At 35.2% G+C, this 12,924-nt stretch overlaps 1 protein-coding gene across 1 annotated transcript in view; it reads left to right on the forward strand.

Annotated features, from left to right (window-relative positions):
* LOC137656383 (oxysterol-binding protein 1-like) overlaps nt 1-12,924 on the forward strand; it is a 260,638-nt gene that overhangs the window by 214,120 nt on the left and 33,594 nt on the right. Inside the window, exons 5-7 of the mRNA XM_068390557.1 lie at nt 1,396-1,570; nt 5,202-5,303; nt 10,871-10,998. Coding sequence (XP_068246658.1) covers nt 1,396-1,570; nt 5,202-5,303; nt 10,871-10,998 — 405 coding nt within the window. The remainder of the gene's footprint in view (nt 1-1,395; nt 1,571-5,201; nt 5,304-10,870; nt 10,999-12,924) is intronic.

The raw sequence follows: 12,924 nt of genomic DNA on the forward strand, positions 1-12,924 counted from the left end.
AAATAAAATATTTTAATAACAATAATAACATTAGAATAAATATTTCCTATATAAACTATAAAAAAAAAACTTTTAACAAAACAAGAGGAAGAGAAATAAGATGGAATAGTGTGACTCAATAATATTATGGTTGCCATAGCCTCTGGACCATGCCCTTCCACTGTCTTGGATTAGAGCTCTCTTGCTTGAGGGTACACTCGGGCATGCTGTTCTATCTTATTTCCACTTTCTTTTCTTTCAAGTTTTTATAGTTTATAAGTGAATGGTCTGATTTAATCTTGTTGCTGTTCTTGAAATATTTTTTTATTGTTTATTTTTCATTTGTAGTTTATTTATTTCCTTGTTTCCTTTCCTCACTTGGCTATATTTCCTTGTTAGAGCCCTTGGGCTTTTAGCATCCTTCTTTTCTAGCTAGGGTTATAGCCCGCCTTATAATAATAATAATAATAATAATAATTCCATAATTTCTCTGACTTGCGATTCCCGGCTCGAATTACAGCTTGAAAAAAAAATTTCTTTGCTGTTCACACACTCACTCTTCCTGTGAGCCAGGGATGGTCGGTTTGAGGGAGACTATTAGTCTACTTGCTGAGTCATCAGTAGCCATTGCCTCGCCCTCCCTGGTTTAGCTTGTGTGGAGAGGGCTCTTGGGCGCCTGGTCATACATGTTGAGATTATGATTGATATACCAAAGTTATTATCAGATGCATGTACATACTAATATATTTCAAGCATGATTTTATGTTGGAGAAAGGAATAGTTTATTTAGAATTTCAAAATGTAAAATTAATCCTTAATCTTGAACCAATTGAATAATGTACTCGACCGAGGTGTTTATTTGAATATATTTTGTACATAATTTTGAAAATTAGTTTTTCTTAACATACCATAAATAATGTCTGACTTCTATTGAATGTTTTTATACATAACAAATAAATTGTTTTATTATATATTAGTGTATAACAATTTATAGTGTTAAAGAGTATGGCAACATGAATCTATAACAATATGTAGTGCTACAGAATATGGCACCATGAATCAATGGCAATTAATAATTTTAGAGTATGGCACCATAATCAATAACAATTTATAATTTTAGAGAATATGGCACCATAATTCTATTACAATTTATAGTGTTAGAGAGTATGTCACCATGGATCTATAACTTAATCTTAGGGAGCATGGTACCATGAATTAATAAAAATTTATAATTTTGGTGAGTATGGCACCATGGATCTATAACAGGTTATATATTTAAAGAGTATGGTACCGTAAATCTATAACAGGTTATAGATTTAAAGAGTATGGCACCATGAATCAATAACAATCTATAGTGTTAGAGAATATAGCACCATGAATCGTATAACGCTAATTGTATGTATGTTATCATTGCAGGCTTGCAACGACTACGTCGAAGTCAGTAGCACTGCAGGGCGCAAATGGCAACGCCTCTTGCAACATGAGCGTGACCAACGGCTGAGACTTGAAGATATGGTGGAGCAGTTGGCCCGCCAACACTCACATCTCGAGCAGGAGGCCAAGGAGCAGATGAACCAGGCCATGCCACCAGGTATTGAAATTCTCTCTCTCTCTCTCTCTCTCTCTCTCTCTCTCCTCTCTCCTCTCTCTCTCTCTCTCTCTCTCTCTCTCTCTCTCTCTCTCTCTCTCACACAACTATTTTGCTCTTCCCAAAAGGAAATGGAGTCTGAAGGTGGACTAAAAAATCTTTAAGACATCCAAAATACACTTCTCTCTCTCTCTCTCTCTCTCTCTCTCTCTCTCTCTCTCTCTCTCTCTCTCTCTCTCTCTCTCTCTCTCTCTCTCTCATTATTAAATACTGCACAGTAATTTGTAAAAACTGAACCCTCACTATTATTGTGTGTTATTACTATTGAAAGATTTCCAAGAAAGTCCCAACTTGTTTGGCAAAAGTTGGTGCATCTCTGAAATTAAAAGATCTAATGAACATACTTTAAACTATAGAACCATAGAAATAAAGATGTCAGTCAATTATCTAGTTCTTCATTGTTATATGGGTACAATATTGTACAAGTTAATGTATAATCCATACCTTGGTTTAGTATACAGAATTCAGTTTAGAAACACACTTCAGTTATAGATAAAATGCTCAAGAACTTCATTCTCATTTAGTAGGATATTATTCCCAGGAAAGAGAGAATCCAAATTTGCTTTTTATTGCTGTTGCTGATAGCAAATGCATTGTAAACCGGCAAAGATAGACAAATCTCGGTCGTAAATGTATTGTGTTCGTAGAATGTCTGTGTTCTGCTTTGTAAATGTAACACACTAGATTTATCTAAAAGTTTTGTCATGAAAAACCACATTTCTGAAACATTCTGTCTTCTGTTTTGTGATTAACAAAATAAATTTTAAGTTAAAAGGTTGTAAACTTAACTGTGAAGTACCTATGATTAACAAGTACTGTATCATAAATGTTATTTATAATTTTGACTAGCATTTAGATCAGAGTATTTTATGCATAGCAGTTTACCTTTTCACATTACAACCATCAGCATTTAACTTTCCAGTGAGTTTAGGAATGTATCGTAGTTAATGTAAAAGGTAAAGTGATGGATCTCCAAATACTATGAAAGCAAATAACAAAATAAACATAAAAATGTGAACATGACCAATATTTATGGTTTTGGAAATGAAGATCAAAGATGAAAAATCAAATAAAAGACAAGGTGCCGCCAACCTCTAAATAAGCCATCAGACATCCATGGTCTCTCTCTTAAACCTGTCAACTCACTGTTTGAAAAAAAAGAAACAATCTAGGAAGTAGAAATTGGCATAAAAAGTGTTTTGAGTGCACAGTACCATCAAACAAGACAATGCTAACCCATGGCATTGGAATGCCATGGAGCAGAGGTAATGGCATATCCAAGGTTGGAGAACATTAGTTTGATTTCATAGTACCCTCAAGGTACATGTCATACATAAAGTCCCTTCTGTCATCACTGCACTGGCAAATAGCCACTTAACAGTTACATCATCTACCAATTTCATAGTAAGGTGTATTATGCTTTGTGTTGTCAGGTTTGTGAGAAAAAGGAGTGTTTTTGAGGAAAATGCCAGACTATTTTGAGCATGTGTACACAGAGAAAGAACTGTACCTAGAGAAGGCAAAGGCTTTTTCATAGTCCATAAATGCCATCAAAAGTGTATTTTCATATTCTACACATTGCTTTACCACATGTCTTCGAATGAAAATTTGGTCAGCAAGTGGTATAAGAGTGGAAATAGTTGGTGTAAAACTGAGGAGGCCAGTGGATGCCAATTAGAGGACACACGGATGATAACTAGATGCTGGAGAAGGAAAGGCACCAAAACTTGATGGGTTATCAGTAAGGTGGATTAATATAGTGAACACAGTGTAACTGAGTGGCGAACAATTGTTTAAAAGGTAAGGATCCAACATCAAACTGTCTGGCCAAGCCGTTAAGGGTCCTATAATTCTTTTGTAATACTGCAATGGGCTGCTGGTGCCTTTACCAACTGACTACCAGCATCATCTGTTTTATCATCCTTGGACATGTGTTATAAGTTTGCTTTGTATGTTCAGGCACAATGCATTACCATTACTTTACTTTGTACAATATTTTTCCGTTTGTCTTTTAACCATGGAACATGACCATTTATCTAAAAGAGAATGTATCGGTAACTTGTTCAAGTATTTTGTTGTGGACTCGTCACTCTGTCTTCCTCTTGTTTGTATTTTTGTCTTGTATTTTGTTTACATTTTTCCTATAATTCTGCTTAGGCGCTGGATCCATGTCAAATCACCTAGACATAGAAAGAATCCTCGAGTTAATGATACTAGTTTGTGACAAAGAATGCTGATGCCCCTTATGAAAAGATAAGAAAAATTACATTGAGTAAGTAAAATCTATCTTCACTAGAACTAGTGTGCCAGAAATTTTACAATGTGTTTTAAAGCCTTCTAGTGTAGTTTTTGTGTCTCTCTCCCTACAAAAAAGTAGGTTTGGGTCATCACCGTTGGTAAGATAAAAATCAACCAGAGAGTCATTTAGACATCGTTTTATGAGATTCAAAATGTTTCACAATGTTGATAGGATCAGCAGAACCGGCAAGGAGTCCTAATGGTTCTTCATTCTCTGTAGACTCTTCACTTCAAGGATATTTTGAAACATCCAGAAAGACTAACCTATGGAATTCTTTCTCAATTCATTTCAACCATTACTTATTGCATATATGTTGAAGTGTACTTGCAATGACTGTAGCCTCATCCACTCAAAATAATTGAAGATGAGAGGACTAGAGTATGTGTGCTTTGTTTAGAAACTACATAGCTACTTATCCTACAAAGTATTTGAAGATACAATGCTCTCTTATCATTTCAGCAACCCCTGTACAAGGCTTAATTGTAACTCTGTGCAACACCTTTAATTCATTTCCAAAGACAGATCTCATATTGCTTTCAGTACCTGTTGCAAATATTTGGATCACTTACGGAAGGATCATGACGTCGGAACCAAATTATGAGTGAAATATAATTTCTTTCTCAAACAAAATCGTCATTGATTGTTAATTCTGTTTGGATCAATACTTTATAATTTAGAATTGAAGTTACGTGTAGTAGCATGATTTTTTTTATATGTAAGTGGAATAACTATTGATGTAACCAGTAAATAAACTGTACAATACTTATATTGAGAGGCACTGAATAGCTTCTGCAGTTCCTGAGCTGTTTTTTATGGCCCAGATTCTATACATCTACCGATGTATCTTAGATAGGGAAAGTATGATTTATTGTTGAAAATGTATTTAAAGAAACTCAAGTTCCATGTTTTGTATTCTTTGTTATTTGTGAAGATTTTATTATACTGATCATTAATAGTTTGTACAGGATGGCAATTTAATTTGTGTTCATGAAAATAAAAGAAAGTTTTTATATAATCATAGGTGATAATTATGTTCTTTTCCAGAATCAGGCAAATATTAATTTCTTTTTTTATACAGTTTATATATTCTGTTAGATTTATTTTATGGCAGAAAAAAATGTATATGATTTTCTTGTAAACCATTGGATCATTAGATATCATTGTACATGTATCTACTACATTCTTCAGTCTTGGACTTAGCTTTTTAGTTTAGTCTTGATGGAGCTTATTACTTGCTCAGCATTTTTAGTTACCTACCAATGTATATCTCTTTAGGTGTGCAAATCCCCAACATATCAAGTCAAACTCCTGTTGCAGAGAGTGACCACTCCTCATCAGATGGAGTTTCAGATCATATTGTCGATATCCAGAGAGGAGGTGGGTTAGACTGTCATCATTCTAATCGTAGAGACGGAAGCAGCACTAATTTTTACTAACAACAAAACACACTGGGATTATCGTCGTAAATGTTTTTTTAGCGCAGCTGAGAAAGCACCATGCAGCGTCTTTGGTTCTGTAGTTTGATTGCAGTGGTGATCAATCTAAATTAGCCAATGATAGTGTTGAGTCTTGTAGTCTTCTTCTTTTCCACAGTTATCCCTACATAAAGGGGTGGGTTGCCTGGTGCAACCTCTCCAGTACCTTTTATCAATGGTATTCTCTTCCACCAAATCTCTTCTCTCCATGTCATACTTCACCTTATCTCGCCGTCTAATTCTTCCCCTCTCTCTGTCTTCTCTCCCTTATAGGTTCCTCCCAAGCCTTCCTCACTCCCTCCCCACCACTCGTCCTCAACACGTGACCACACCAATACAGTTGTGATACTCTAATCACCTCTCTAATGTTTACTATGGCTTCCATTCTTCCTATTTCATCCTTTTCCAATCTTTCAAGCAGTTGTGTCTTGTAGTATTTTAGTTATTTTTATGTGTCTTACAGTACCTGTGGGTTTAGCCTGTTGGCAGTTATGTTATGTTTGGGTATCTAGTAAAAAAATGTATTTCACATCATAGTGAGGGTAGTTTTTGCATTCATTTCAGTATTTTGATGATCGCATTTTGTTGAGTTATGTTTATTTGTTAAGTTATGTTTATTTGTTAAGTTATGTTTATTTGTTAAAATTGTTTTGGATGAGTTGTACCCAGAAGTGCACCCGGGTTTAAGATACAGCGTACTTTTAATCAAAGTGGATGAGGCTGTTTATCAGAGAAGCAATTATTATTATTATTATTACTAGTAAGCTACAACCCTAGTTGGAAAAGCAAGATGCTATAAGCCCAAGGGCTCCAACAGGGAAAAATAGCCCAGTGAGGAAAGGAAATAAATAAATGATGAGAACAAAATAACAATAAATCATTCTAAAAACAGTAACAACGTCAAAACAGATATGTCATATATAAACTGTAAAAAGACTTATGTCAACCTGTTCAACATAAAAACATTTGCTGCATCTTTGAACTTTTAAAGTTCTACTGATTCAACATCCCAATTAGGAAGATCATTTCACAATCTGGTCACAGCTGGAATAAAACTTCTAGAATACTGTGTAGTATTGAGCCTCATGATGGAGAATTAACTGGCATCGAGTTAGTTTCAGATATTGAAATTAACTGATGGAAATTTTTTTGCTTATTTGGGAGGAGTTCAAGGAGCTATGAAATATATGCTTTATGCACAGATATGTAATAGTTCTTATAATCAAGTATTTGTCTTCATGGCGACACATTTTCCAACATGATTACCTTTCTCTCTCTCTTTCTTTCATTCTTTATTCATATTGTTTTCTTCTGGGCTCAACCTTTGTCGCTCCATGAAATGCTCCTTATAGCACCATTTCTAAGGTATAAATACTGCTAAATATTCCAGAGAAAAAGTTACATGGAATGCCAGGAATATACCCAGCTCGCTCACCCTTATAGGGTGTCGGTATAATAACTGGGGCGTGTGAAACCACTACCAGAGGTCCCTTACCAATTAGTCTTCTCCTTCCTCAACATCCCCCGTTACTACGAGGTGCCGTTCTACATCCGACTACTGCCCGCTACTACGACTACAAATCCCTTTAATATTCCTTTCAAACTTTCTGAATTAAATCAATGTAAGGCAGAATCTGAATATGAAAATTTTAGCTTGGGATTACAGTAGCATTTTGGGTTCATCACAGATTTTTTGTGAATATATTTAATAAATAATTAATTTGCTGTAGCTACATAACTGAAGGACAATTAAAAAAATTTGGATCTTTGAAGCTTTGCAGTATAAAGCTTAAGGACAGTGGATATTCCATAATCCTAAAAATAAGAAATGAAATATATCTTTTGTATATTACTGCCAATTTTATATACAACCTTTGATTTTATTGTAATATTTATTAGAGATAAACTTATCACCTGTATTTTAAATTTCATTTAAATTGAAAATCCAACTTTATGCAATGTATACAGTATTTAAATTAATGCTTTCGTGTGAAGCTTACTTGTCTGGTTGAAAGAACACAGTAATAAGACTACTAATTTTTTTTTTTTTTCTTTTTTTTTTTTTTTACCCTAGACATTTTTCTACAACAAACTGAAAATTAATATTTTTTCTTCTCCTTAAAAAGCTTGGATTTTTATTCACTGATCTATCTCAGTCTTTTGTTTGTCTGTGAACTTTGTGTGTGTTCATATCTTATTCAGTTTTATTAATACAAAGCCAAAGATAACACATCAACTTACCTGCCAATTAATATTTTTGGGACAGAGAGAGGCTTTCCTAAAGCTTTTACATCTTACAATATTATCTCAAGAAAAATAGTCTATGATCTTTCTGTTGTTGTATTGGTAGTAGATACTAGATCAATTTTGTTTAAGCTTTCTAAAGTTTTACCAGAAATATGGGAACTTCATACTGTAATTGTTTTTCCATGGAAGGAAAAACTCAATCATTAAGGCATGCACACATTGTATTTTGACTGTTTGGGACTTTTTCCCAATTGTTTTCTTGTGGAGATCTTTTTCACTTCCGCTGGTAGACACTTTTTGAAAGTAACATTGTGTTCTTAAACTCCATATAGGTTATACTGTATATGTTTATCAAGGCACTTACTCCAATTTTGGGAGGTAGCCGACATCAAAAAGAGGAACAAAAGGGTACTTTTCCTCTTTTCCCTCCTCCTAGCCTGACGAGGGATTCAGCCAAGTTTGGTTGGTACTGCTAGGGTGCCACAGCCCACCCTACCCCGTTAACCACCACAAAGTTTCATAAGCTGAATCCCCTACTGCTGCTACCTCAGCAGACACCAAGTCGACCGCAGGAAGCAGCAGGGCCTACCAGAACTGGGAACCCCCTCTCCTGTAATGTTCCTGAGTGATGTCTTAAACTCCATACTGCAGATATTTCAAATTTTTGGGTCTGGTGTTCTCCTGTGAGGAGTCTTGCAAACATTCTGTTTTTTCTGTAGATTTCTGAAGAGGCTAGTTATTGGATATATGGTTTACCTATAACTTGGCTGTAAAATACAGTCCAGAAATATGTTTGAGTTTTTCTTCAATTCCATCAGTGACTGTGGAAGGGTTGAATAAAGATAATACTTTAGAAGAAAAGAACCTCAGAATACTTGTCTAGGTTATTATGTATTTCATCATCAGAAGTTTCTATACTATAAAATTATTGCTCATGAAGTCGATCTCTTTGGCAGAATTGAGTCGTCCTTTGGGCATTCTTTTCTGCCGAGTATGATGATGCTTTTATAACTTTATATCCTGATTGTAAAACATATGGATTGATTACTATACTTGGCATTTTTGTTATATTTCATGATTCATGTGCTTTTTTTTCACTCTAACCCAACACTACTGTATTTAATTTTGTTTTTGCTTCTTTCTAAATGTATTATGGAAAGGAGAATTATTTCCATCAGTGCACTGGTATCACTAAGGGGTCCTCTGCATCCTTTCGGCCTTAAGCGAGGTTTACATGGTCAAACAGTTTGTCGAACCTGCTTGTCAAACGCTTCGAAGAGGTGGAGTCAGCCACAAATCCATAAGGGTTGTGGACAATGTAGCCCCGCCCACAAAAGTCAGGCGAGAACAGACTTTACAAACCGTTCAACAAACGTGTCCGACAACCAAATACCCCGTTCACTCATTCGAACATCACTTCAAACTCTTGTCTGTCGAACTGCCTTTGATGAACCGTTTGACCGTGTAAACCAAGCTGCCAAAACAAACTATGGTACTTAACATTGGTAAGGGTGAAGTAGCAACGTCAGTCATGTTGAAATAACGAGAAACTCTTCGAAAAAACACTGTGCCCAAAAAACTCAACTTGTTTGCAAGTCCAAAATCAGAAGGATGTCCTAGAGGGCGCGCGTGGTAGGTGTCGTTGGGGTAGTTCAACTATGTTCTCTAGGGCCTGTCACGGCCCTCCCCATTGATGAAGGGATTATCTAAATGGAAGACAACCTGTGAATAGTGGTTTTTCACACGCCTTTGTTTAATACACGACACCTACAAGGTGTTCGCGCGAGGGTTGTAACCTCTGCATTCCATGCTTTTATCTTTCTCTAGTATATTTGGAAGATTTATATTAGGAAAGGTATAAGGAAGGACCTTTCTCACCGGCCGTCACAAGCCTCTTCCCAGAAATAGATTTTTCCTTCGTCAAAATCCCTTTATCCTTCAACTTTCCTCGTTCCCCCTTCCTTTCTTCCATCTTGCTGTCCAACCTCATTTAACAATGGTGCAACTGCACATTTCTCCCTAGTTGCACCTCGGTACCAAATGGCCTTCCAGACCCCATCACCAGGTTATGTGGCTCAAATTCTTTAGGGTCATTCAAACAATCATCATGCAAGGTAGAGAAGTGTCTCAAATTAGCCTGGCTGTCTGAATTGAGAGTAAATAACACTTTTATGAGGGTTTCAATGCACTGCAGAAATATTTTTCTATTGGTTTTTTAGCTTTTTTTGTTTAACCTAGATTTTATTTGTGAAATTAAGTGTTTAGGTAGTCTGGTTTTATGAATTTTACCATGAAGCTTATAGCGCATTATTACATGCTGCTAGTACATATGATTTGTGTTAACAAAATACTCCTTTTTTATCTTGTAATTTTCCTTTTACCCTATTTTTTATAATAAAAAGCCCTTGTGTATTCTTTATTATCATGCAGTGTCTAGGTTTAGATAAAGCACTTACAAGAAACAGTATTTTATATACCACTACATGTGCAGTAAATGGATCTTGATGCTAAATATTGAATAAAATTTGATGGAAAATTCTTAGATAATTTTTGGATTATCACACTGAACAGTAAGTAACTTTAATTTTATTCAATTCAATAATTACTGTTATGCATATTACAGTAGTTGGATCTGATGACATTTTAGAATGAATAATACGGTCATAGAAATTACTAACTATTTTCTAAAGAATTTATACTACGCAATTTTCGGTTGTAGATTTCCAATGGAACTCTTCTTTGTTCCATTAATGTGTCAATTGAGGATTTTGCTGGATTTCTAAAAAAAAAATGTCTGAAATGCACATTGTAAAATACAGTATGATGTGCGTTAACTAAATTATCATTTCCCTTTTAATTGAGGTTATATGCTGTGGATATTAAAGGCAATAGTTTATTCTCAAGTGTTTGAGGCTTAAATCCTAATTGGTTGTAGTATTGTGTTGTATATGTAACTACAGCATTGCAAGCAATGTTCCTTTTAAAAGCTCTTATAACAATACAAATTATACATACCTAAATAGCTCATTATTTTTATTAATTGATTGCAAGATGATATATACTGCTAATTATAATGACACCATCCACTGCAGGGTTGGTAAAATTCATTAGCAGTATTAAGCAGTATGTATGTTAAGTACAGAAAGAAGTTAAAAAGATTTTATGATTGGTTAACTACTGATTGATGCTTTTAAATTAATTGGTTAATGTTTTGTTTTCCAGGCCATAGCCATAGTGAGGATGAAGAGGAGACTGAATTTGAGGATGCAGTTGAAGAATTGGCAGAGAACTTTATAGTCCACGTCAACCCCAGCCAGGCGCACAAGCGGTCTAATTCTAATGTTTCTCAGGTGAGCTTTTGTAAAGACGTGCGGAAGTTGAGTGTGGTACAGCGCTGTAGTGTTTTAGGTAGAGTAGTGTTGTGCGTTTCTCTTGCTTAATGCTTTTCAGTGTTGACGACTTTTTGAAATTAACCCTCGAGAGGTACAAAAAAAAGCTTTTGCAAATGTAGTCAAAGACTTGAAAGTTCAGGCCACAATATGCCCTTAATATTTATTAGAATATGTTATTATACGCTACAGCTTCGTCATATTAGGAAGTGAGTGTGAATTATGAATATTGATAGAGGCTAACATCTGTTTAGCTGTAATAAAGATTCCTAACATTTGTTTTGAGTCCATAAAATCTTTATGAAACCACATAATTTTGTTTCCTTTAGAATAATAGTTGAATTCTCTCTCTCTCTCTCTCTCTCTCTCTCTCTCTCTCTCTCTCTCTCTCTCTCTCTCTCTCTCTCTCTCTCTCTCTCTCTCTCTCATATAGTTCTATGGAATCATATACTCAAAAAAGTAGAGAAATTTTAATTGCTTTAGGTTGTATGTAATGGAAATGTGTAATATTAGGGAATTGGGTATAATATCCATAGAGAGATGCAGTTTTCTTTTATGGAGTTAGAGAAAAATACAGAATTAATTGTATATCATGTGTTAATCTTAGATTATGCAACATAGTCAACATAGTTAAGTGGAAGGCGTACGAGTTAGGAGCATAAAAAATCATTGTTGGGTACTGGAATAAAATTGGAGAAAGAGCAGGAATATAATTGCGTTAGTCAAAGGTTTGATGAGCATTGTATTAGTAGATGAAGGTTGGAAGTTTTCTGGTCAACTTTTTATGATTTAGTTTATCTTAAAAAGCCCATAAATGCAATTTTAGACTCTTGGTATATCCTGAGTTTATGATAGTTGAAACAGATATAAAAAGGAGGAGGAAAAGATAAGTGGGAAGGAGCCAAGCGTAAAAATAAAAATTAAAGGGATACTGTCTGCAGTGTACCAGGTCCAGGCAAGATACGCTGTAGGCAGTAACCTCCTGTTGGTAATTAATATAAAGAAGAAAAGGGTTAATGATACGGTAGTATGAAAAAATTGTCATGTGAAGATTTTTTGTGAGGAAGATCCAACAAGGCAAGGAAAGAACTCATGAATGTTTCTGCCAATCAGCTAACAAAATATTGTGTGGCGCTCAACATAGCAAACATAAAACACAGGATAGAGGTCAATACAATGAAGGAAAGCGAAATAACCTAGTCAAAGCTATTGTTACAGAGGTAGGGAATACTACACATTAGGAGTTGCTGAGAAGTAAAGAAACTTAAAATAGTGAACAAAGTAAGCATAGGATAGTTGAGGTTATGGAGTCTTAACGGATGAGGAGACTAGAATGAAAATTTTTGGACATGTGTGGGGTTGGAATTTCTTGAAAAAACACCAAAGTTCCATGACAGAATGATGACGAAGGATGGAGGGGCTGTTTTTGTGGGTCGGGTATACGAAGTGGGTTACTATTCCTTCATGGTTGAAGGCAAATTAATACAATTGGAGAATATGTTTAATGTGGTCATAGTGGACAAATCACTATGTAAAGCTAGGGAAATGCTAGATCAATTAACTAAAAAAGTTTGTCTTAGCTGGTTAACCTAATATGTAGAATATTTAGTACCCAACTCATGCCAAATTGTTGAGACCTTGAATTTATTAATTGTGTTTTATTATTAATAACTAGAATTGATTGAGGGAAATATCTTCCTCTAAGAATCTTCTGTTCATTATAAGTTAAATAACTTTAACCATTACCTTAGTCTCACCTGTTAGGGGTTGTGGTGGCCGATGTGGTAACGTCCCTGACTGGTGAGCGCCAGACTGGGGTTTGAGTCCCGCTCAAACTCTTTAGTTTTCTTTGGTGACCAGAACCTTACCCTCCTTGTGAGCTAAGGT

The sequence above is a fragment of the Palaemon carinicauda genome, chromosome 17, assembly GCF_036898095.1.
Source record: "Palaemon carinicauda isolate YSFRI2023 chromosome 17, ASM3689809v2, whole genome shotgun sequence".
In the NCBI taxonomy this organism is placed as follows: Eukaryota; Metazoa; Arthropoda; class Malacostraca; order Decapoda; family Palaemonidae; genus Palaemon; species Palaemon carinicauda.